Source organism: Salvia hispanica, chromosome 2 (assembly GCF_023119035.1).
Source record: "Salvia hispanica cultivar TCC Black 2014 chromosome 2, UniMelb_Shisp_WGS_1.0, whole genome shotgun sequence".
Classification (NCBI taxonomy): domain Eukaryota; kingdom Viridiplantae; phylum Streptophyta; class Magnoliopsida; order Lamiales; family Lamiaceae; genus Salvia; species Salvia hispanica.
In genome coordinates, this window is record NC_062966.1 from 11,140,202 (window position 1) to 11,161,882 (window position 21,681).

At 38.3% G+C, this 21,681-nt stretch overlaps 3 protein-coding genes and 1 non-coding gene across 9 annotated transcripts; all 4 read right to left on the reverse strand.

Moving 5' to 3' along the window:
* Position 1: 1 nt before the first annotated feature.
* LOC125204160 (ATP-dependent helicase BRM-like) lies at positions 2–11,591 on the reverse strand. 5 transcript variants are annotated; one of them, XM_048102730.1, is made up of 15 exons: positions 11,254–11,582; positions 10,753–11,008; positions 8,741–10,045; positions 7,267–8,598; positions 6,556–6,668; positions 6,236–6,323; positions 6,035–6,121; positions 5,223–5,315; positions 5,065–5,148; positions 4,773–4,976; positions 3,977–4,213; positions 2,357–3,910; positions 1,742–2,269; positions 1,191–1,433; positions 2–741 (listed from the first exon to the last, which is right to left on the reverse strand). In XM_048102730.1, exons 2-15 carry the CDS (start codon positions 10,909–10,911, stop codon positions 115–117), a joined length of 6,654 nt encoding a protein of 2,217 aa, XP_047958687.1. In that variant the 5' UTR covers positions 10,912–11,008; positions 11,254–11,582; the 3' UTR covers positions 2–114. The 5 variants fall into 5 exon arrangements, 4 of the variants coding, with proteins under 4 accessions (XP_047958687.1, XP_047958686.1, XP_047958689.1 ...); XM_048102732.1 differs by adding an exon at positions 914–951 and having other exon boundaries at positions 603–741; positions 10,753–11,589; XM_048102731.1 differs by adding an exon at positions 914–957 and having other exon boundaries at positions 603–741; positions 10,753–11,589.
* A 682-nt stretch (positions 11,592–12,273) lies between these two features.
* Positions 12,274–12,358, reverse strand: TRNAY-GUA. Its single transcript is given in 2 exon segments — positions 12,274–12,309; positions 12,322–12,358. It is a non-coding gene; the product is annotated as a tRNA-Tyr (tRNA).
* Positions 12,359–12,647: 289 nt separating this feature from the next.
* Positions 12,648–15,150, reverse strand: LOC125204161 (bifunctional L-3-cyanoalanine synthase/cysteine synthase 1, mitochondrial). Its single transcript, XM_048102733.1, has 9 exons — positions 14,928–15,150; positions 14,211–14,320; positions 14,054–14,111; positions 13,564–13,965; positions 13,435–13,486; positions 13,288–13,367; positions 13,158–13,217; positions 13,009–13,089; positions 12,648–12,921 (listed from the first exon to the last, which is right to left on the reverse strand). Exons 1-9 carry the CDS (start codon positions 15,087–15,089, stop codon positions 12,823–12,825), a joined length of 1,104 nt encoding a protein of 367 aa, XP_047958690.1. The 5' UTR covers positions 15,090–15,150; the 3' UTR covers positions 12,648–12,822.
* A 2,829-nt stretch (positions 15,151–17,979) lies between these two features.
* Positions 17,980–20,669, reverse strand: LOC125204520. 2 transcript variants are annotated; one of them, XM_048103202.1, is made up of 9 exons: positions 20,496–20,669; positions 20,182–20,262; positions 19,571–19,660; positions 19,053–19,252; positions 18,903–18,972; positions 18,674–18,753; positions 18,501–18,563; positions 18,324–18,400; positions 17,980–18,245 (listed from the first exon to the last, which is right to left on the reverse strand). In XM_048103202.1, the coding sequence occupies exons 1-9, from the start codon at positions 20,571–20,573 to the stop codon at positions 18,145–18,147; spliced, it is 840 nt and encodes a 279-aa protein (XP_047959159.1). In that variant the 5' UTR covers positions 20,574–20,669; the 3' UTR covers positions 17,980–18,144. The 2 variants fall into 2 exon arrangements, with proteins under 2 accessions (XP_047959159.1, XP_047959160.1); XM_048103203.1 differs by having other exon boundaries at positions 19,053–19,222; positions 20,496–20,662.
* Between the last annotated feature and the right edge of the window lie 1,012 nt (positions 20,670–21,681).

Genomic DNA, 21,681 nt, shown 5'->3' on the forward strand with positions numbered 1-21,681 from the left:
CTTGCCGCAATAATGGTAGAGGGCATGAATAAGAACTATCAGAATTTTGGATATCATCACATTACAGATCATATTTTCATTTAAACAGATTGGAACTGCTACATAATTCAATACTCATAAATGGCTCGGCCGCCGCCTTCCAGCATCAGTTCTCATTTTCTTTACAGGATTCGCCCAGCCAACACTGCTGTTCCCTTGTTGAGGGGAAAGGGGACCCCAGCCATGTTGGCTCAACCCGATATCTCTGGCGCCTGAGATCGACCCTGGGCTCTTCATCCCACGCCCAATACCTGTAGGCGACAATGGACCTGCTGATCCATTTCCAGACTTTGCAGCCGACTTCTCCCTGTCTTTTCTCTTCTTTTTGCAGATAACGAGGTCCCCAGGGTGAGTGAAAGGATAAGTATCATCCGGTTGGCCAAGATCCCGACTGCTGCTGTTTCCAAGCCTCGATTCCTTGTGAGGCATAGAGTTCCTGAATTTAGAACTCTCACCAGCGTGAATGGGCAAGCGGGTCTGTGGCTTCAGGAAAGGAGCATTTTCTGAATCCACCTCTTTTACTAATTTCTGGCGCTTGCCCTGAGAAGCAGGTATCTGCCGTGAAGATGGACAGGTGGCTGGCACAGAAACAGGAGCAGTGAAAGACATGGAACTTCTGGCTTCTCGAAAATCAGTATCTGAGAATGCTACTGCAATGATATCAAAGAATAGATCATGGACTTTCTTTGCCTCCGACCTCACCTGATCATATAGTCCACATAGCTAGATTGTTAGAAATTCATAAATGGCGACAAAAATTTTATTCAAAACTATTAAGGCAGTCCAATTGCTCCTATAAGCCTTTTAATTTACAACATGACTTTATGAGATGCAAATATTCTGAAAAGAAACACTTAAGAGGAACAAATCTCACCTAGAATTTACAATTGCAGAAGGACATGGACTCTTGACCTGTATCTATAACTTAATCTTATGAAGTTGTACCAAAAAAGTAAGATTTAGAGATCACTCAGACGTACAGGAAAGTAGGCTAAAGCTATCTTCACACCAGCATGTTAACAAAAGCTTCCTAGGGACATACGTATTAATACTACATTGTAACTATTGGAATTGCTGCTGAGTCGAGTATGAATATGGAGATTTCGCGAAGAATACATGGACAAGGAAGGATTCACAGAAGAAAATCATACCTCATATGAAAAACCAAAAAACTGCATGCTAGACTGCAACATAAGCTGCACGTCAGAAACAAGCCCCATGACTCCACTATACTCATATTTGTCAAGACGGTTATGAATCTTTCTCAAATCCAAAAGGCTATCTTCATCCCCACTGGCGTAATCATTTCTTTTCCACAGTTCAGTTAGCTGTGGTATTATTTGATGACCTTCATAATCTATTCTTCTCTGAAGCTTGCCTATAACAGTCTTGCACTGTAACAAAATCATGTTAAATAAATCCTATTTCAGTAAAAGCCAGCTGGAAGAGGAAATTATATCAAAAGTGAGTGTGTGTGTGTGGTGGGGAAGAAAGGAGAAGAAAGGAGGATGCAGACTAGAACTTGCAACTGCCTAAGCAAGTGGCTCAACTTTACACGATAAACAAAGTGATCAAATTACATTTCCCTACTCCAGTTTGCCTGGATCACAATCAATGCTAAAATGCAGATAAGCAAGTATTTCTTTCTATGTAGTGTAGATAAGAACCAGTATCAAATTGATTGATACTAAGAGAAGTATACCTTTCTCAGGATGACCTCCGACATCTTAGGGCCACTAGTTTTAGGCCCCTTCGCAACTTTAGTGTCCAAGTTTATTGTGAGGTGTTGTTCAGAGGCATCATCTGCAAGAGCAGACTCATAGTTCACTCTCCCAGATTTAAGAACACATTGCACACTAGCTGTATTTCTCCTTGATGGTAGATTTCTTTTGCTCTTGATAGATGAATCAATTTTCTCTGATTTAATACAACTAGAATCTCCAAGAACTTTACGGGCACGGTCATCACTTGCTTGAGTCTTGTATTTATTATCTACCTGTAGTGGTAACATAGTAGGATCACCACGACGAAGAGATAACTTGTCACTAGGCTTCTCTTCTGCCCTAGCAGACCGCGGGCGAAGCCGAATACTCCGTTTTCGTTTTATCTTGGGCTGCAAGACCTGTTCATCTTCACCTTCATCACGATCTTGGATCCAGCTACCTGAGTGCTGCTGGTTCATAGGAGAATCTCCAGATATGGCAATCTCTCCTTCTTCTAAGTCATCTGCCTGGAAAATTAGAATAAAAAGTAAGTAAGGTAACAATGTAGAGAATCAACAGCATTATATGAATTATAAAGCAACTGTGAGACATACCAATTTCTTTGATTGGGAGCCGGACCTGCCATCTAATGCAGAAAGTGATCCAAACTTTTGAGAAGACACGGAAGGTGAGACCATGCGCATTAACTTCCTACTGTGCGAAGAGCACCCAGAAGAGCCTGCTTCTTCAAGTATGCTATTGTTTCTGACATTATCCAAAGCTCTTTGGTATTCATATCCATCAGCAGAAACAGGAGCATCTTCTTCTGATTGATCCTTATTAACTATAGGCGCTTCAGTGGATTCATCATCTTCAAACTCCCCAATGTCTCCATCTTCTTCTTCTTGAACAGAGTATTCATTTCTATCATTGGAGCTTGCTTCAGAAAATTCTCCATTTTCATCATCTAATTCAGTATAAATAGGAGTCTTTCCCTTAGGCCGCCCTCTCCTCCTCTCAGAAATCTCAGAAGCCACTTCAACAGGAGGTTGCATCCCACCATATAAAGCATTCTTTGATGGCTTCTTTGATAAATTAGCAATTGTGGTATTTACTTCTTGTGTATTAGCACGAAGCCAATCAGGGACCTGATCATATCGAGTCATGTCCTCTGCCCAGTCAAGTTCTTCATCCATTTGATCAAAGAGCTCTACTTCTTCCTCACTCCGAGCAATCATACGGTTTACCTCGTGAAGAGAAGGAACGTCGTGAACTGTTTCTTGGTATCTTTCTTCATCATGCAACAGTGTTTCTAAAGTTAGTCGTCTCTCTTCATGTGTAGTCCTCTGGTCAAACCGCCCAGCATTTATAACTTCATCAGCCATGTCAATCTTATACTGTTGAATATTATTCCGAATCAAGCTCTCAATTGAACCCACATACCGGTCCTTGCCAGCAAGGTCATCATCTGAATCAACTACTCCACCACTCCTGAACTCGTCCTCTTTCTGATGACTGGATATTTTGCCGACCACAGCTTCCATGTAAATGACTTTCACCTCCCTCGTCTGCCCAATACGGTGAGCACGAGCAACAGCCTGTTCCTCATTTTTTGGGTTTGGATCCGGATCATATATAATCACTGTGTCAGCAGACTGAAGATTGAGACCCCGTCCAGCAGCACGAATGCTAAGTAAGAAGATAAAACAATCAGTGCCTGGCCGATTAAACTCCACAATAGCACTTTCGCGGTCTTCCAAGCTAGTCGTCCCATCAATTCTTCTGAAAACAAGCCTTCGCCACTGCAAATATTCTTCCATTATATCAAGAAGTTTGGTCATGGTACTAAAGAGCAGTACCCTATGTCCCGTTCTCTGAAGCTTCATCAAAACTCTATCAAGAACCCACAATTTTCCACAAGACCTCACAAGAAAATCCTTTGAGAAGTCACTGAAATATGGGTAGTTTAGCAATGGATGGTTGCAAGTTTTTCTTAGCTCCATGCATCTATTGTTTAAAGTTTTGTAAGTTTTAGCCTGATAATTTTGATTCTTCTGACACTTGCGATATTCATCTTCAGGGTCAACCCTAAGAGTACCAGTTGATTTAATCCAATCATAAATGGCACCCTGTATTGCAGACATTCGACATTTCAAAACAATCGAGACCTGCATTTTCAAATTTATTCAGAAACAATTTTGTAGCAATATGACATTAGAATAGTAACAACATACCTTTGGAGGAAGTGATCCTTCTACATCTTCAACACGCCGCCGAAGCATAAAAGGTTCTAATATTTGATGTAGTCTATGGATAATTATCACCTTCTTCTCTGTCTCGAGCCAGTCATCTTCATGTGCAGGCCCTTCTTTTTGAAATGGTTGAGAGAACCAATCATGAAATGCTTTTCTATTATCAAAAACTTCTGGGAGCAGTAGGTTTAAAAGAGACCAAAGCTCTTTAAGATCATTCTGATAAAGTGCAAGAAAAGATTAATACAAGTTAGAAGATGTAAGAAACATGTTTCAGTTTTGTTGTGATAAAGGAGTACTACAAGTTATGGCTGCTCTGAGCACCACTATAAGTATTTGATAACAACAAAAGTTGACTAGTACTCGCAGTCTCACATCATAGTTGCGTATATGCTAATCTGCAGCAGATCAATCCTATAGATGCTACAGTAGAATGAGACTTATTGTCAACATAATGGAATTGAATCACACCCTTCTATCCCAAGTTAACACTTCATTTTCTTAAGGAATTTTCCAGATAAAATTTTCCTACCTAAGAATCCTAACAATATCAACTTAACTACTACTTTGACGGTCAATACGGCAAAAGTAATCAAGAATATCACCCCTTCATCTTTTCTAAAACTCATGTCCAGTCAAAAAATAATACTTTCCCGATGAAGTATAACCAGAAAAGAATATATGGGGCAGTTAAATAGAATATATTTGAATTAATTCAAAACTCAAGGAAATAACTTCTAGTCCACAAAACATATATCCAATCATAACAAAATCATACCTGCAATGGTGTCCCTGTAAGAAGCAAACGCCTTTGGCAGCGATACCTATCAAGATCACGAGCTAATACTGACTCTCTGTCCTTCATCCGTTGTGCTTCATCAATTATAATATATTTCCAATCAATTTTTGAAAGTTTTGAACGATCATACATGATGAACTCATAGGTAGTTACAAGCACATTAAACTTCATGGCTAGCACTTCCTACACAGTAGATGAAACAAACAGAATTGATACCATAGAAGAATATTATGAAGTAAAGAGTTTAACTATGAAATTCTTCTCTTCTTACTTGAGAAAATAATTTCGCCCTTTGGTCTTTCCCACCAACATAATATATACAGGAAACACTCGGAAGCCAATTATGCAATTCACTCTAAGACAAAAACCAGAGATGTTAAAGTTAGATACTTATAAGAATTCAAACAGGTGCTACAATGAAACTCTTACCTTCCAGTTGACAAGCACAGCATTGGGAACAATAATAAGATGAGGGCCATAATTTCCTTTGAATTCCATTAAATGAGCAATCAAGGCCATCACCTGCATAAAAATTTGAGCAAAATCTCAAATATAAGCACAAATGAAATTTCACAAACACAAATAAGTAAAGCTGTTTGTTTAAACGACATAAGGAAGTTTTAAGGGAAATAAATGAGATTCATGTATCTTGATTCAGGGAAAAAATTCAACTATTATAAATAATCCTCAACCAAACGACCAAGAATGAGCCAATTTCAAGCTCGAAAAAAATCCAAGACAAGCTTGACCCCCGAAGTATTCAATCTTTTGTTTTTTCTTTTTCAGTATTGATGTTTGTCAGCCTCTTACAGAGCTCAAGTTCAAGTTCAATTAGTTTATATGCTTCCAAGCATGTCCACTTGTCCAGAAGTTCAAACTAAACGAAACTCAATTGGGTTTTTTTCCATTTTGTATGCTAAAACTTAATAAACTCATTTCAGTCTAGAGCTTGAACTTGGTCATATGCTATAATGCTTCCGAGCCAAGCTCAAGCAAGCCTCATTTTAGTTACTAAATGGGTCATTCACAAACCCAACACAACTTAACTATAAAAGCTTGAAATGGAGCTTGAACCAAGCTTGAGCCTCCTGCAGTGCAGTCCTGCTCATCAGCTCAACTCAGCTCCTTTTCAGGTTATAAGCTTTCAAAACTCAGGTAATATCATGTGTAGGAGACATTGCAACTCTTTAGGCATAAGGAGACCCAAACTTTTGAATAAATATTAACCAGAACTGTCTCACCTGCACAGTTTTGCCCAGACCCATCTCATCTGCTAAAATGCCATTTAATTTGTTATTGTATAATGATAGCATCCACTGCAAACCAACCTGCATAATTGAGTAAAACTAGGTCAATAACTACTGGCAATGTGCAGAGAAACTAACACGTAGAGCTGATCAATTAAGGATCAATCACACAGTTCAAACTAAACCGGAACTAACAAGTTGATAGTCTCGTAGGGTTCCAGCTCGTAGCATTGAAGGCTGCCTTATGACCCTTTCATTCACAGCATGTGCCAGGTTGTAGTACCTGGTAGAAACCACGAAAAGGGGAAAAAGAAGATTTTACACTAAAATCTAATTTAAGTATGACAGGAAAGATACAGACGGCACCCACATGGTCTGTCTAATATGTATGATAGAAATATTAAGCATATCGTAATAATTCAGGATGAAATTAAAAATATTTGATCCAAAATTGCTCTCTAATGGCATCCATATATTATGAGAAATGAAATAAAAATAAGCTAGCTGTGGCATACTTGTTAACAGACTGACTATCTCTTGGTGCATTCATCTCAGAAAACCGGTTCCTTATCATGACTTCATCTCTCGCACAGGCAGCAGCGGCTCTTACTTCTTCTTCCGAGAGACCCTTGTATCCAGAAAAGACATAAATGAGAATACTGAAGTATCTGAAGCCACAAATTAGCAAATAAGAGACATAAATATAGGATAAAATACATTCATTACAGGAACATAGGGGCTAAAAGAAGACATTAAGAGATACAAGTCAATGAGACACCAAATCCTATTGTCCTTGCTCTTCTGTAGAGAAAGCATCATTTTGTTCAATTATAACTGAAAGAACTTCGTAAAGAACCATTATGGAGTCAGAAAGGCATAGTGAAAACAGGTGGGTGTATTCTATACAAGATTGATGATGCTACATATATTTCCGGTAACATCTTCCCACTTTTCCAAAGATAATTAGTAAAGAAGTGTGAGAATTTCATTCTCATATACGAATAGCTGATGTGAACTGTCATATTTAAGCATCAGACATCTTGATTTCTCATTTGAAGACAATTTCTTAGAGAAACTTATCAAATTATGATCATTTGAGTTTTACGCTTAGCAATCACAGAGCAGTTACTTTTTTACTTGATGTTTTCGAATTGGAGATGATACTACATTGGTCCTTTCATATGCTTAGTACGGAAGAGCAGGGGAGAGAAGAATAGAGAGAATACATGGGCACGTGCAGCGGTGGCAGCGGCATTAGCTGCCTCCTCAACCTCCTGCTGATTTTTAGTGGCTGTTATTTTACTGCCCAATTTGTGAAGATACTCCTCAGTTTGACTTAAAAATGATGAGAGAACAGCATATCTTTCTGCAGCCTCCCCAGGTAAGTTAGTTTGTTGTTCCAGAAGCATCTCTCTATATCTTTCCACATCATTATTTTTCAAGGCTTCCATTCTTTTATTGCGATCATCATCCTTCATTTTGGAGAACTCTCTCAACATCTTTTCATGATATTTATGCACTCCTCTATTGCGGGCGGTTCGAGCATCACGAGAAGCCCAATGTGCCTCAAGAAGCTTTTTGCGCCAATGGAATATGGATTTTAGTTGCTTCTCCCTAGTTGCCTTCTGATTAGCCTGTGATTGCCGGTTAAGCTCCTGGCGCTGACGTTCACACAGTCGAACGAATTTCCTGTATGGTCTATCAGGCATAGCCATTATTTCTTGTTGCTGTTGCTCAATCTCATCCCTCAAGCGTGTCTGGCACTCAACAAGCTGAAGTTTCTTTGATTCAATTTGAAGCCGAATAACAAGATCTGGTCTAATTCTCTTCCTCTCTAAGTTCACAGCAAGTATTTTATCAATTTTCCCAATTTTTTCAGCCCTTTTCCTTTTGTGGATCTCTCCACCTTCATCAGCAAAAAGATCTTTAATATCATACGCTAAAATCAAGTTACTATTGTTGTTCATCATAGAGGATCCAAGGGTCTCATGTTTTCTGGTGAAAACAGGGAAATCAAATAACGGCCCATGATATTTTCGTGTTGAACTAGAATCCTTAGGTTGGGATGTATTACTTGCTTGAATGGGTTTCTTAACCTGCACTGGATCTGAAGCACTTGACTGTGAGGCAATTCCTTTACCCCTGTCTGCAGCAACATCAATCCTGACAGGTGTTTTCTGATTGCCCGGTTCAGACTCTTGTTCGCATTTCCCAGAACTACCAATATGATGCGGCTCTTCTTTTCCAGGAGGACCCACAAACCTCTGCTCCTTTGCTGCAACAACAGAGTTCTGAATGGTCGCAGTTGCGGCAGCAGCAGCCCTATCATCTCCTGGACCTTCTGTTTTCATATTAACTACTCCAGCTACTGATTTTGCAGCCCCAGCCCCTTTCTCACTGTACTCCACATGTTTGGTGTGCTCCTCTACAGTTTCTCCGGCTAATTTGTCCTTGCCAGCATTTGTGGGAGGTGGAAGCAGCTGTTGCATCTGTAAATCAAGTGGTGGAGGAGTAATAGCTTGGAGCAGTTCACGTGGCAAAGTTACATCGCCTTTTTGCTAATAAAGCAAAGAGAGAACTTGATACGTCAGTGTAAGTATCTATGAAACTATCAGAATGAAATATGAACAGATAGTCATAAACAGTTTTGTAAAAACAATCCAGAGCAAACTATAGGAGGGTAAAAAAATATGTTCTAACCTTCAGACGCCTAAATGCAAGAATCTGTGCTTTAAGTACATGCAACTGCTGCTTGGTAAAACCAGTGTGTAATTGTCTCATCTGTGAACTGGTTCCCCCCTGAGATGTTGATGGATTACACAAATCCCCTTCATTAGATGGAGTTACGGATTGAGGAGACCGATTAAGTTGTCTGGCATTTTGTGCCTGAGAAGCTTCTGCAACAGAAGTTTTTGCAAGAAAACTGTCAACCCCTTGGCTCAGATTCCCTGGTGACTGCGAAGGATGCATAGGAGGCATTCCATGACCAAGAGAGGAATGCTGCCTAGGGGGCATATGTGGCACAGAGAACTGTTGGGCAGAAGTGCTGCTGCAATTGTTAGGTAGAGCTGCATTGGAACTCACACCAAGAGTACTAGGTGAAACTGCCTGCTTAACTTTAGAAGACCCAGATTGTCCTGACACGTCACTTGAGGAATTACCATGGGGAGAACCGTCATTTCCAACTGACGGAGAGGTAACATGCTGTTTACCAAAGGATACAGAAGGGATACCAGTACTATTTTCATTAGCTTTTTGCTGAGCAGCCATCCTGGAGTGCATTAATGGAATAAGCTGCGCAACCACATTTGCGTTTGCAGGATGTGACAGATCAATATTATGCTCAAGAGCCAATGCCTGCATTGCCTGCATCTGTGCAGCCATAGCTATCTGATTGTTTGGCATGTTCATGATATTTTGCTGAGATTGTGGAGCTTGCATAGGTGCAGGTTGGATTCCCTGACCGCCTAATGGAGGAGGGTTCAGTTTGGATTCACTTCTCTGATCGGGCATAGGGCGGTGTCTGTTATCTGCATGTTTATCACTCTGAACAACCTGCTCGGAGGGTTTCTTGGAGGAGGTACCCTGAGACTGATTTGCTGCTTGCATGGACACCAGCTCTTGCATTTTCATGCTTGCCATCCTCATTTCTTGATCTTTTCCAAGAGAACCAAACATGGCTGGTCTCACCTGCTGCTGCGATTGCATTCCTAAGGTAGGTGTCTGTTGGGCTGACTGAAATGTATACTGCAAATAAGCTTGTTGTATCGGATTCAACATCTGTTGCTCAACACCTTGACTTCTATTATGACTTTGGTCCGTAATATTGGGGGAACCATGCTGCTGGCCCAAATCAATGAACTTCCTAGGCTGTTGAGGCAGCTGTGTGGAGCCAGATGCTGCAGAAAAATTGGTCGCCCCTGGGGTTCCTTGTATTGTGCCAGCTTGGTACGACAGAATGGCATCATTCCCTTCAGGTCTCCTCAGAAACTGTTGAGCCATCGACTGCAACGACATTCAAAGTTGGTCATAGACCAATAGGAGCTGTTTAAGTGAAAGTTCTAGAACCAATAAAAAAAAGCAGTCTTGTAGGCTTGTAGCTTGAGAACATTGCAAGGAAATCCCCATGCAAAGAACCAAGGTCCACGAAGCTGAAATGATAAACACTATAGAAGCAGAAACTTGCCAAAGTCCAAACTATTAACAAATACATTAATTCTGAAGGCAGAATTATATCATGTGGATGATGACACGATGGTGGTTGGGTAGAGTAGAAGTAGAAGTCAAAAAACAAATTTAGCAAATAAGTTGTTTTACTTTCCCAGGTGTACACGAAATTGTTTGCATCTACCTTTACATAAAAAATTATAGCCAATAAATATGTTACATTTGCTATTTTGAATCATTACACCTAGTCTCCATAATAAAATTGTTTTAAATACACCCAACAGAACAGAAAGGGAAAAGAGGACGCACGTAGGAAAAACCACCTCCAAAACAAACTAAGTAGAAACAATCAATTCTTAGTAGTATAAGATAGAAAAGTCATGGCTGACAGCAAAAGGTATGTCGAGAGGGGCTACACATAAATAAGTGGGTTTAGAGTCGTCAACAGAACTCAAGATTTACTTCACGCATTTAATAATTAGAATAATTTCCAATGTACCAGCGGAAGAATGGAACTTGGAAGAAAGAAGGACGCGAGGTTTCACCTGTCTCTGCTGCTGCTGCTGTTGCTGTCTCTGCTGTTGCTGCTGATCAAATGCGGACGCTGCGGATGACGATGAGGACGGAGAAGCAGAGGCTGAGGCGGCATTACTCCGGCCATGGCCACCGCCTCCACCCTGTTGGGGGCCACCACCGGATTGCATGGAGAAGTTCAGAGAAAGCCCCACAGAGAAGAGTGACCCCAATCCCCACCTTGGAATAATTGAAAAAAATCAAGCAACGTTGTCTCGAGGCCACTGCCTATAGAAACAACTTCTGTGAGCTCATAATGAGAATTGAACAAAGCTTGAATTCAACAAACTCCCAAAGACAATGGACGCCGGAGTCCGTGTTAAAACCCAGCCGTTTCAGGACAGCACAGAATTCAGAGCTTGCGAAAGCGTAGAACACACCCTTTTATCTTAGCAATTTCAGCAAATACCTTAGATCTCCTCAAAAAAGTGAAATCACAAAAAATAAGTCACTCGCAGGCGAAAAGTATGAACCTTTGCTGCGGAACCTAAACGCTGTGGTGCTGCAATTCCGATCCCAAAAATTCAAAATTCGATGCATCCGACACATGTCCCGCATTTAAGGGCACGCATCCTCACATATATACTTCCGCCTAAAATCGCATCAAAACATTCTTTTATCCAGAAAAATTTGGGATTTTTGGCGCGAAATCGAAGGGACCGGCGGATCGATCTGATGGCCGGCGATTTTCCGAATTTGCCGGAAATCTTTTTCTCAAACTAGAATTCCCTCACTCAGAGTGTGTGTCTGTGTGTGTGAGAGAGAGAGACGCAATTTCCAATTTTTCTTTGGGTTTTGGGGGCCAAGCCCTAATGAGGGCAGTGTGTAGATGAAGCATAGGTTTGTGGCTTCGTTAGCTGAGCGGGGATAATATCGTAACTTCTCCTACTTGGAATTTGACTCTTAATCTTTCCATCATACTCCACTTACTTTTTAATTAATTAGTATTATACTCTTTTTCAAATTTAATTTTAGAAAATCTTGAACTTATGGAGTTTAAGGATAGTCTAGCACTCATAATTTATTTATAGGAGACGAAATCACAATGTATTGATGTTGTATCGACATATTCCATTCCTGAGTACATGTAATTAATAACTAACTAACTAAGCAATTATTGGAATTGAAGTTCTTCATGTGAATATATCCTACGTGTTCGTTCAAATTACAGCTTAACAAAATTTGTACTACTACTTTTTACATTTCACAGTTTTGATTTCTTTATTCGTTACTCACACGAAGCCGCTACAAGCAAAATTACATATACATGATTGTCCAATCGCTACAACTAATAATAATAAATAAATAAAGAATTTATAATTACCGAAAAGTTTCAATAATTTTGATTGAAGATGGCCAAAGTGATAAGTATTCTATACCATTGCTATAGCGAGTACAATTGATGTTGAGAATAATCACACTTGTTTAAAAAGATGTAACTGTGCAAGTGATCAATTAAATTGCCTTAAAATTGAAGTGAATATTAAAAAATATCCGACCTACCGGATTCGAACCAGTGACCTAAGGATTACAGCAACCAACTACAGTCCTCCGCTCTACCAACTGAGCTAAGGTCGGTCTTGATGATTTTCGATGGAAAAACAATACATAAATTTTACTTGATGTCGACTGAAATAATTTTCCTTAACTTAGCAACAAGCCCCAACCTAAGCTAAGTTGGTAGAGACTGCCATAGGTTATATTTTTTTTCTTTTTTTTTTTGTGTTACTATGAGCATATTTGACATGACATGATGTTTTATTATTGTGGATAACTCTTTGCAAACATATAGTCATGGTACAAATGTACAATCCTTTTTGCAACCATCATTTGGTGTGGTTATTTAAGTGGAACTGTGAAAATTAGGTTATAGTTTGGTAATAAGCATTATAATTCATAATCTCAACAATACTGTTGCTTTTACAGCTACAGATCAGGTAATTACTGAAATAAAAATGAAATGATATTTCAATAAAGGCAATACAAGCTTCTCCAACTAAGTAGAAGCATTGGGAATCTGGTCTGCCAAGCACACTTGATCCTTAATCAACTGAAACTGGCTGCATGTTCTCAGCTTCTTTCCTCAGCTCCTCGAACAACACCGACGACAGGTATCGCTCTCCGAAGCTCGGATGGACAGTCTGAAACAAGGATAAAAATGCCTCAGGCAAAGGTATGAAACCAGACAGTTGGAATCAAGATCAAAAGAGGCTTTTTTGAGTTCTTACCACAATGAGTTTTCCCTTGTTTTCAGGTCTCCTAGCTAGACGGAGGGCAGCCACCGTGTTAGCACCGGATGATATCCCAACCTATACACGCCACGTGTAAGATAAAAAAAAACGAGAAAAAGTTCAGAGAGCATTACAAGTTTCCTTACATATAGCCCTTCCTTGAGTGCCAATTCTCTGGCCATTTTGACAGCATCTTCACTAGAAACCTGCATCAGCAACAAAGTTTATGCCAACGATCTAATTTATATTTACTCTATACATCTGATAGATAATTACCATAAGGACTTCCTCCATGACGTCCATATCCAATATGTCTGGTTTGAATCCGACTCCATTCCCCGTGATGTGATGAGGCCCTACAAAATTCCACGTGTTAGACTTGAGCTAGTAAAATGAGACGAGAGCTAGTAAAATGTTCATTACCTGGCTTCCCTCCGTTGAGAATGGGGCTCTCCTCTGGCTCAAGTCCATAAATCTAGACAAACCGAGCAATGCCAAAGCATGAAAACACATTCACATCTGAAAATTTTGGTTATGGAGAAGCTGAAGTACCTTGACACCGGGATTCATGGACTTCAAGTACTGGCCAACACCAGAGACGGTGCCTCCACTCCCTATCCCCATCACAAAGATGTCGACCTTGCCATTGGAATCCTCCCATATTTCGGGGCCAGTAGTCTCAAAATGCACCTTTGTGTTGGCCGGGTTGGAAAACTGCTGAAGCATGAAGGCGTCCGGGGTGGAATCAAGAAGCTGGTAGGCTTTCTTGACAGTGCCTCCCATTCCCTTGGTGGGATCAGTGAGGACCAAATCTGCTCCAAATGCTCTCATAGTCACTCTTCTCTCTAAGCTTGTGTAAGACGGCATCGTGAGCACCATTTTGTAGCCTTTCATTGCAGCCATGAAGGCCAGGCTGATCCCCATGTTTCCCGAAGTGGGCTCAATCAGCGTCGTCTAATATTCAAAAGTAGGAACTACTAGTTTATTCCCGAGACGACGAAAAGAGGAAGAAACAAGAAGGCTATATATGTATGTAGCCTACCTTTCCCGGGGTGATGAGGCCCTTTTCCTCGGCATCCTTCATCATGGCTATTGCTGGTCTGAATCATCAACATTTTTTCATTGTTACTATTATTCAAGATTGAAATTTGAAAGCAATGGAAAATATATATATGCATATGTAAATATGTAATTTGCACCTGTCTTTGACGCTAGCAGTAGGCTGCATCATTTCTTGCTTAACTGCAACATATGCTCCACATCCCTCTGTAACTTTGTTTAGATATACCAATGGTGTTCTACCAATCAGCTGCATAATTAATTTAATTCATTCAGTACAACCTTTATTTCCAACAGCCACTAATTAAACATGTGCCTTGCTCCACGACATCAATCAACACAAGTAATTAGAATAAATTGTCCTTGAAATTGTGTCCCAGCAGCATCATTCTATGTTCAATCTGAGACAATCGGTAATATTTTAGTCCTGTATAAGTTCCAATCCAACTAGGCATTAATTATTTCTAATGTTAACTTTTCTTAGGTAGTGTTTCAGATTTTTACGATTATGCCCCTTACACCTAAAAATAAAAAAAATGCTTTCAGAATAATGACGTGTACTGCCACAGATTCAGTGGCAATTAATTACACCTAAAAGGAATTAACCAACAACTAATCACGTGCTTATTTGTCCTTTAATCACTTTATGTTATGTTAACACCGCGAAATCATCAATCCAGATGCAGCCATTTTCATGGTACCCACTTACTAGTGGAGTAGTATATTTGATGAAATTGAATCAATAAGCTGTAATTAAGTAGTGACTAGTGATGGCTACAACAATTAATTAATCAGTGATGAATGATGAATCTGCAGTAATCAAGAAGTGAGATGAATATGAATGAATCTCTGTGTACCTGAGAAACGTGTGTCTTGATGTTGGTACCAGGAAGATCTTTAGGGAGATCTCTGAGCCTCTGAACAAAGGAAGGGGAATCTGGCAAAGGGGTGGCGCTGCTGTAGTATTTGCACCCTGAAAAATGGGATCTTCTCTTCAGCAAGCTTCTCACACCCGCCATTGATGTCTGTGCTCTGCTCTTTTTTTTTTATCTTTTTATCTGATTTGGTTCTATGGAAAAAGAGTGATGGCTCACCAATATTTATATAGTACTACTAATTTGGAAAAATATAAAAAGTAGTACTATACTATTGCAAATTTTAGATATGACAAGTGGATTGTAGGTGGCTTTTTTTTATTTGCAATTAATTTCAATTCATTGGGAATAAATATTGGTTTCTTTGCATCTTTCATAAGTAGACTTCGTAACTCGATTTCTGGATTTATGTTATTGGCTTTCATGAGTAGACTTATTAAGAACATAATATCATCTATTATCTTCTTAATAAAAGAAAAAGATATATAAAAAAATAAATTATTTTTTAAAATAAAATAAAATAAAAAATGCATTCTAAAACATAAAGTGTAATACCTTCTCAAGTACTTTTTCTCTTTATGAACAATTTTCATGATAAAAAGATAAATATGGTAGTTTTATGACTTTATCTCTCCATTTACATTTCATCTTGGACATGCTCTAACTTTATTTCTGGATTTATAATTATTAGGTTTAGGAATCTTATGCTTGCAATTCTGCCTCTCCGGAACCACCTGCGTTGCCCCTGTGAGCATTTAGGAATCTTATGTATATGTCGTATTGTGGATCAGGACATTAGCATCTCCACAAATTTGGGGTGCCAATTTGGGGTTGTTGGACCGCTCGGATGGGTCAGACCGCAACATTTTTTATAATTCTAAAATTAGATTGTCAAATAGTAGTTTATTTTAATACTATAACATTAATTGAATTTTTTTTATCAACAAAATTTAAAACTTTAAATTATGGAGTAACTTTTAGTGTATAATCAATGTAGTTTCTAGAAAATATATTTCTACAATTTTTGTATTTTTAATTTTAAAACTCTATAAATACTACATATTTCACTTTAGAAAAAAAAATTTCTTAATAAAATAATTTTATTATTTATAGTGTTATTTAATTTTATAAAATAAATGTTAATTAACAAATAAAATGAAGTGTGGGAAGAGTTGTGAGGTTATAAAAGCTGGTGCAGAAATTTAAGGGAATTGTGTGGTAGAGGAATTGTATGAGTTGGGGTATGGATTGTGAATGATCTAAGTACTTATAACAGAAATAATTTTGACGAGCGATTTTTCATCAAAAAATAATACTCCTAGTATACAAATAGCTTAAAATATACTTCCTCCGTCCCCCATTAAGAATCACACTTTTCCATTTCAGTCCGTCCCTAATTAAGAGTCACACTTTATTTTTACCATAAATAGTAAGTAGGTCCCACATTTCACTAACTCAATTCACTCACATTTTATTATAAAACCAATATAAAAAAATGGGTCCCACATTCCACTAATTTTTTCAACCAACTTTTCTTTACATTTCTTAAAATCCGTGCCCGGTCAAAGAGTGACTCCTATTAGGGGACGGAGGGAGCAAGTAGTATACTACTCCTACTGAATTGATGGAATCTAGTTTATGTCAAATTCAATTTTATTAGCGAAAGATGCCTGCAAGAATCTAAAATCAACACAATAGGTCGATTAAAGGAAAAAAAAAAAGGCATTGTCAAAATAAATAAATGTCACATACTACTCAAATAATTAAGCTTAAATTAAAATTGCGTGCAATCGAAAAGTACCACCCAACCAACCAAATAGGCAGAAGCTTCCCAAATTCAAAGTAGGATAAGATATGAAAACCACACACAAGGAATACATTTTATTTAAGGTCTTTATTCATTACGTATTGGAGCGCATACGCAAAACAACATGAGTGTTGGAGTATTATTTTCCATGACAAGTGGGACCAAATCTAAGAACTCTCTATCATATCCCAAATGTATTGTTGAACACATAAAAATGCAATATTTGAGCCTGTTTTTAAAGGTCATTAATTAACTATAGGTGTTGGTCCAATTATGATTATGACTGGTCACTGTTTTGATGAAAATCCAAACTGAAATTGCACATGCAGAAATTGACAATTTTAAGCATCTATGCCGTTCAATGTATGACGATATATAGCCGCCTTTCAAATTATGTGCACCAAAATTTTGAGTTTTCTACTTCAATATTTTATAATATCAAATATGTCACTGAAGATGTAAATCAGGCTAGTTAGCTACCATAAAGTTATACATATATCTAGATTATAATTCATATTTTAGGCTTCAATATAAGTTTGTTTGGATCCACATACTAACACGTTTGACGACCTCTTGTACAATGCTTTACCATATAAAATATTGACCATTTAAATATAAAAGTGATATGTTATGAATTTGGGATAAGTGTCATTTAAATCTCAATTTTCACTGACTTTTAAATTTTAGTATAGTAATTTTTAAAAAAATATTGACAAAAATCACAATTTTAAAAACAAAATCAAAACTAATATGGCAAAATCAATTTATTTGGTCCTATTAACATTTGTAGGGTAAAGTTATCCAAGTTAGGCATACGAAAAGCTTAAGAACACTTTTGTGGACTGCAAAATTTTTTTTACAATATAATTAAAAAATTTTAAGCAAATAAAAATCAAGTCTTGTCCCACAGAAAAAGCTAGCTTTACTTTTTGTTTGCTCCAAATTTGACGAGTACAAGGCATGAAGTGTATCAAAAGATTAATTTGATTACTCTGATAGAACTGGATATGCATCCATATACTATTACACTTTCCTCTGTTTCTGTCAAAACTGTCTTTGTTCCTGCAAATATCTGAACTGTTTCTGCTCATACAGATACATAGATTTTTAAGTTCTTGTGAGTATAACATGATATGTACACTTCACAATATATCTGCAATAACATCACAGTTCAAAACAGAGACACTTCTGCGCGTGGTGCTAGAGTGTGCCGTGTTTACACGTTTCTTATTGAAATACTCTCTTATTGCCAGTAATAATAGAGATATATCCATACAATGAACGGTTTCAAGAATGATGTACAAATCAACATAACTCTTCACAGTTCCTCTAGTTTGGAGTGGTTAATACGTTTACTAACAAATGAGGATACTAACCCCAAAGAAAATCAGATCACTTGAGCTTATTGCTGAAGTCTGACAGCTGAAGAAGTTGAATTCTGGAGATTATTGCAGCCTCATCTCGCTCTTTTTGAGTGTTATAACCCCAATCCCCTGATTCAATTACTCGAATTAGGAAACCAAATAATGCCATGGATAAGCTAGTTAGCAAAAATTTGTGGTATTAATCACCTAAATATAGGTTCCATTTGTTCAACTCTGGCTCTTTGATCACATTCTTCAGAGTTGCAAATCGATCTTCAACAAAGCTTTACAACACAGAGTTGGAATTGTTTAAGTTCTATTCTAGTAGCAGTAGATAAAACATATTGAAAGGCATCCATATAAGTTATGATCCAGAGATCTTACTGCAGGGTTAGGCCCTGGTTTTCTGGCATCTCTTGAAGCTGCTTCAGAACTTTTACTTTAGGGCTGATAGATTTGACATTCATTAACTCAGCATCAAGAGAGCATTATGCATATTAGGATATCAGTTAATATTAATTCGCATTTATGTTCGTCTATATCTTGAAAATACTCACCCAGTTCCCAACCCGTAGATTCTTTCAGCCGGAATAGTAACTCCAGCAAGCTCTCGAAGCAGAGCATCTGCAAAACGGCCCTGCAAAAGAAAGTTGAACCAGTCCAGTAAGAATCAGGGCGACTTTGTCTCAGTAAAAATCTCTCACTAGTTGCAGTAAGAAGTGAAATGTCATTCATCACAAGAATGTTGCGAATTATGTAGTGTGCCTTGTTTTGCTCCGTATATACCTGCTTCGTAGTGACGATGTAGAGTTTGGAACTAGAAAACTTCAAAGCATCTGGAACACCTGGATAAAATCTGCAGGTTATAAACCAACTTGATCAATATATATCAGCAGAAGAAACAACATAAGATAAACCGAGGAAATAAATGATTACCTATTTGCACCTATCCATGTCTGAAAATCTCTATCCATCCATTCATCCCTAACTTTTCCAAAAAGATCTATTAGCGCATCCCTGTCATTCTCATCCCATTCTGCCATGATCACGGGTTTTATAGTAGCCCAGTTCTCCAATATTCCCTCAATCGTAAGCCCCTCTGCAACCTTATGCAAATATATAATGCTAGGTGTCATCTAAGAAGGCACAATTTGCAAGCCATCATTGTGTAACATCTCGTATTGTCTCTACAGTCTACATTGGTACTTAGAGTGTCATGTATCAGAGTATTTTTAAATCTGCCAAATTTTCCCACACATGCAACATGAACCATTTTTCATGAATTTCTATGCGCAAAATTTGGTAGTAGATTTTAAAATTTCTTACATGTGGTGATCATCAGTAGATGCATATTGAGAATTGAGATGCTACACAATGATGGAATTGAGGGTTCGGCTTGCATATTTTGACCTTATCAAGTAAAGATGAGTAGATATTAAGGGCTGGATACATACTGAGGACTTCCGAATTGAGGGAATCTTCATCTCCAACAGCAATCTCACGAGTAATAAGTTTTCATATCCAGTTTCTACTACGGGTCGAATCTGAAACAACAAACAAGTTAATTCCTTGACCAGTACTAGAGCATCTTCTGCCAAGTATATAAACAAAGAAACCGAAATTTTAAAGATGCAAATACTCCTAATAAGGGAGGCCATCATTTACCAATCGAGATAACTATCAACTACATGTTGCTTATCATGTGATCATGTTAGCATTAGTTGGACAAGAAAAAAGGGAACCCCAATAAGCAAATCTCAAGGTTCAATCACAGCAATACCAACATTCCTCAATATCCAAAATCTTGGGCAGAATTTTGGCTCGAAATTTCTAGCTTCATCACGGCTTTTCATCCAGCACGAGAGAGATGGAAGTCTATAGCTATGTTACTGTAACACAATGCTGAGAGAAATAGCTACATTTTCTTGCTTTTGCATATGCGTTTGTTAATCCGGGCAATTCCAATATTACCATTAATGGAAATTTTCAATTTAAAGCAATCGAGAACTCGACCAATATTCAAACTTGTTCTCACATAGACAAAAAAGAGAGAAGAAATAATAACTGTGTGCATCTGATCAACAATCCAATCCTCTAATTGTGAGTCCACGCCATTGAACAGATTTGGCCATCTTACTTTAGCAGCCTAAAACAGAAATTGAAAAACCAAGTAAGTTCCAAAAATTGGAAGCAAAACGCACATACAAGTATCATCTAATTAGGTCAATTGAATTCCATGAAGTAGATAATTGAAAACTGAGAAAAAGCTCACACAATTACATGAATATGGGCCAATAGTAAGTAATGCAAATGAAACCAAAATTCTGAAGCAAAATGGCAAGATAACTAAACACCGATTAGAAATCACTTCAGCCAAACCTTGACAGCTGAAAGGGAGCTCTCTCCACAGCTGTCGCAGAGCACTCCATCAAAGTCAAGAGCATAGAGATCCACCATGAGTTTGTTTGATTTTTCAGAAATTGAATTGAATTCAAATAAATCAGATAAATAGAAGGCGTAGAAAATAATTTGTAGATAATATTCGATTTATTACCCGCCACACCAAAGAATATTGAAGTGTGGATTCAACATGATGAATGATGAACCTTTTGTTGGGCTAAAACCCAAAATGGTATTGGCCCATAAAATCTAAGACCATGTCTTGTGCCAATTAACCATTTCAATTTTCACCCGAGTAAAAATAGTGTTTGGACCAGTAAATTTTTATATGCAATCTGGTATGGATCCATGTATTTTGTGATCCATTTCCCAAGAATTTACCCAATTTGTAGGTGATTGATCTAGGTATTTTTGTGAAGTAGATTTTCTATTGTATCAATAATGGCAACCCAACAAGAAATTAGGAAACATAGATGATCAAAACAAGGAACAACATTGGATAGAGTGGAAATTGAGATACATAGTCATTGATGAGGCAAGCTATAACACTTACAACATACTAACATGCATCCATGGCTAGATCTTCAAGGGAATCCACAAACCTTAAAGCATACCTCTACTTGATCCATACTTCACTAAGAATTGATGAACCAAGCAACCTAATTCTAGGAATTGGATAGGAAAACCTCTTCAAGAGGAACAAATCTCTCAAGCATATAATTCAGCAAAAACCTAAGGAAATGGAATAACATCAAGAGGTATTTATAGTATGGGTCCAAAAATAGAAAGTTGGCCCACAAAATCTAAAAGAACGGCATAATCGTCCGGTCGGGCATTTTTCACATGCCAAAATGCCCGGCCCGGGCGTTTTCCCTGTCCCCGGGCGATTTTCACAAGCGAAACGCCCGGTCGGGCGTTTTTCCCGAAGCTCCCGGCCTTCTCTGCGCGACTTCCGTAAAACCACCATAACTCCCTCATTCGGACTCCGATTGGGATGTGCAAGATACCCACGCGAAGCTGTTTCCAAGAAGAAGACAATGGTGGTAGTTTCATAGCTTTCGGATGTCATCTCAATAGGAAGATTTCCAGTTGAATCCAACTGGTCGGCCCTCGTTCTTCAGCACGATCCTCAACTTTGGCTCATCCGTCCTCCTAGGCTCCTCCC

Bases quoted from the DNA above. Each gene is read 5' to 3' on its own strand.
- LOC125204520 (XM_048103202.1), bottom strand. From the start codon at position 20,573: ATGGTGGATCTCTATGCTCTTGACTTTGATGGAGTGCTCTGCGACAGC. The intron at 19,253-19,570 runs GTATGTATCCAG...GTGCCTTCTTAG, and splicing joins CCTCAATTCGGAAGTCCTCA to ATGACACCTAGCATTATATA. The intron at 18,973-19,052 runs GTAATCATTTAT...TATAACCTGCAG, and splicing joins ACATGGATAGGTGCAAATAG to ATTTTATCCAGGTGTTCCAG.
- LOC125204160 (XM_048102730.1), bottom strand. From the start codon at position 10,911: ATGCAATCCGGTGGTGGCCCCCAACAGGGTGGAGGCGGTGGCCATGGC. The intron at 10,046-10,752 runs GTGAAACCTCGC...ATGTCGTTGCAG, and splicing joins AGCAGCAGCAGCAGAGACAG to TCGATGGCTCAACAGTTTCT. The intron at 3,911-3,976 runs GTATGTTGTTAC...TTGAAAATGCAG, and splicing joins AAGGATCACTTCCTCCAAAG to GTCTCGATTGTTTTGAAATG.
- LOC125204161 (XM_048102733.1), bottom strand. From the start codon at position 15,089: ATGGCGGGTGTGAGAAGCTTGCTGAAGAGAAGATCCCATTTTTCAGGG. The intron at 14,321-14,927 runs GTACACAGAGAT...TTAATTATGCAG, and splicing joins TCAAGACACACGTTTCTCAG to CTGATTGGTAGAACACCATT. The intron at 13,487-13,563 runs GTACTTCAGCTT...CGGTTTGTCTAG, and splicing joins CCATGAATCCCGGTGTCAAG to ATTTATGGACTTGAGCCAGA.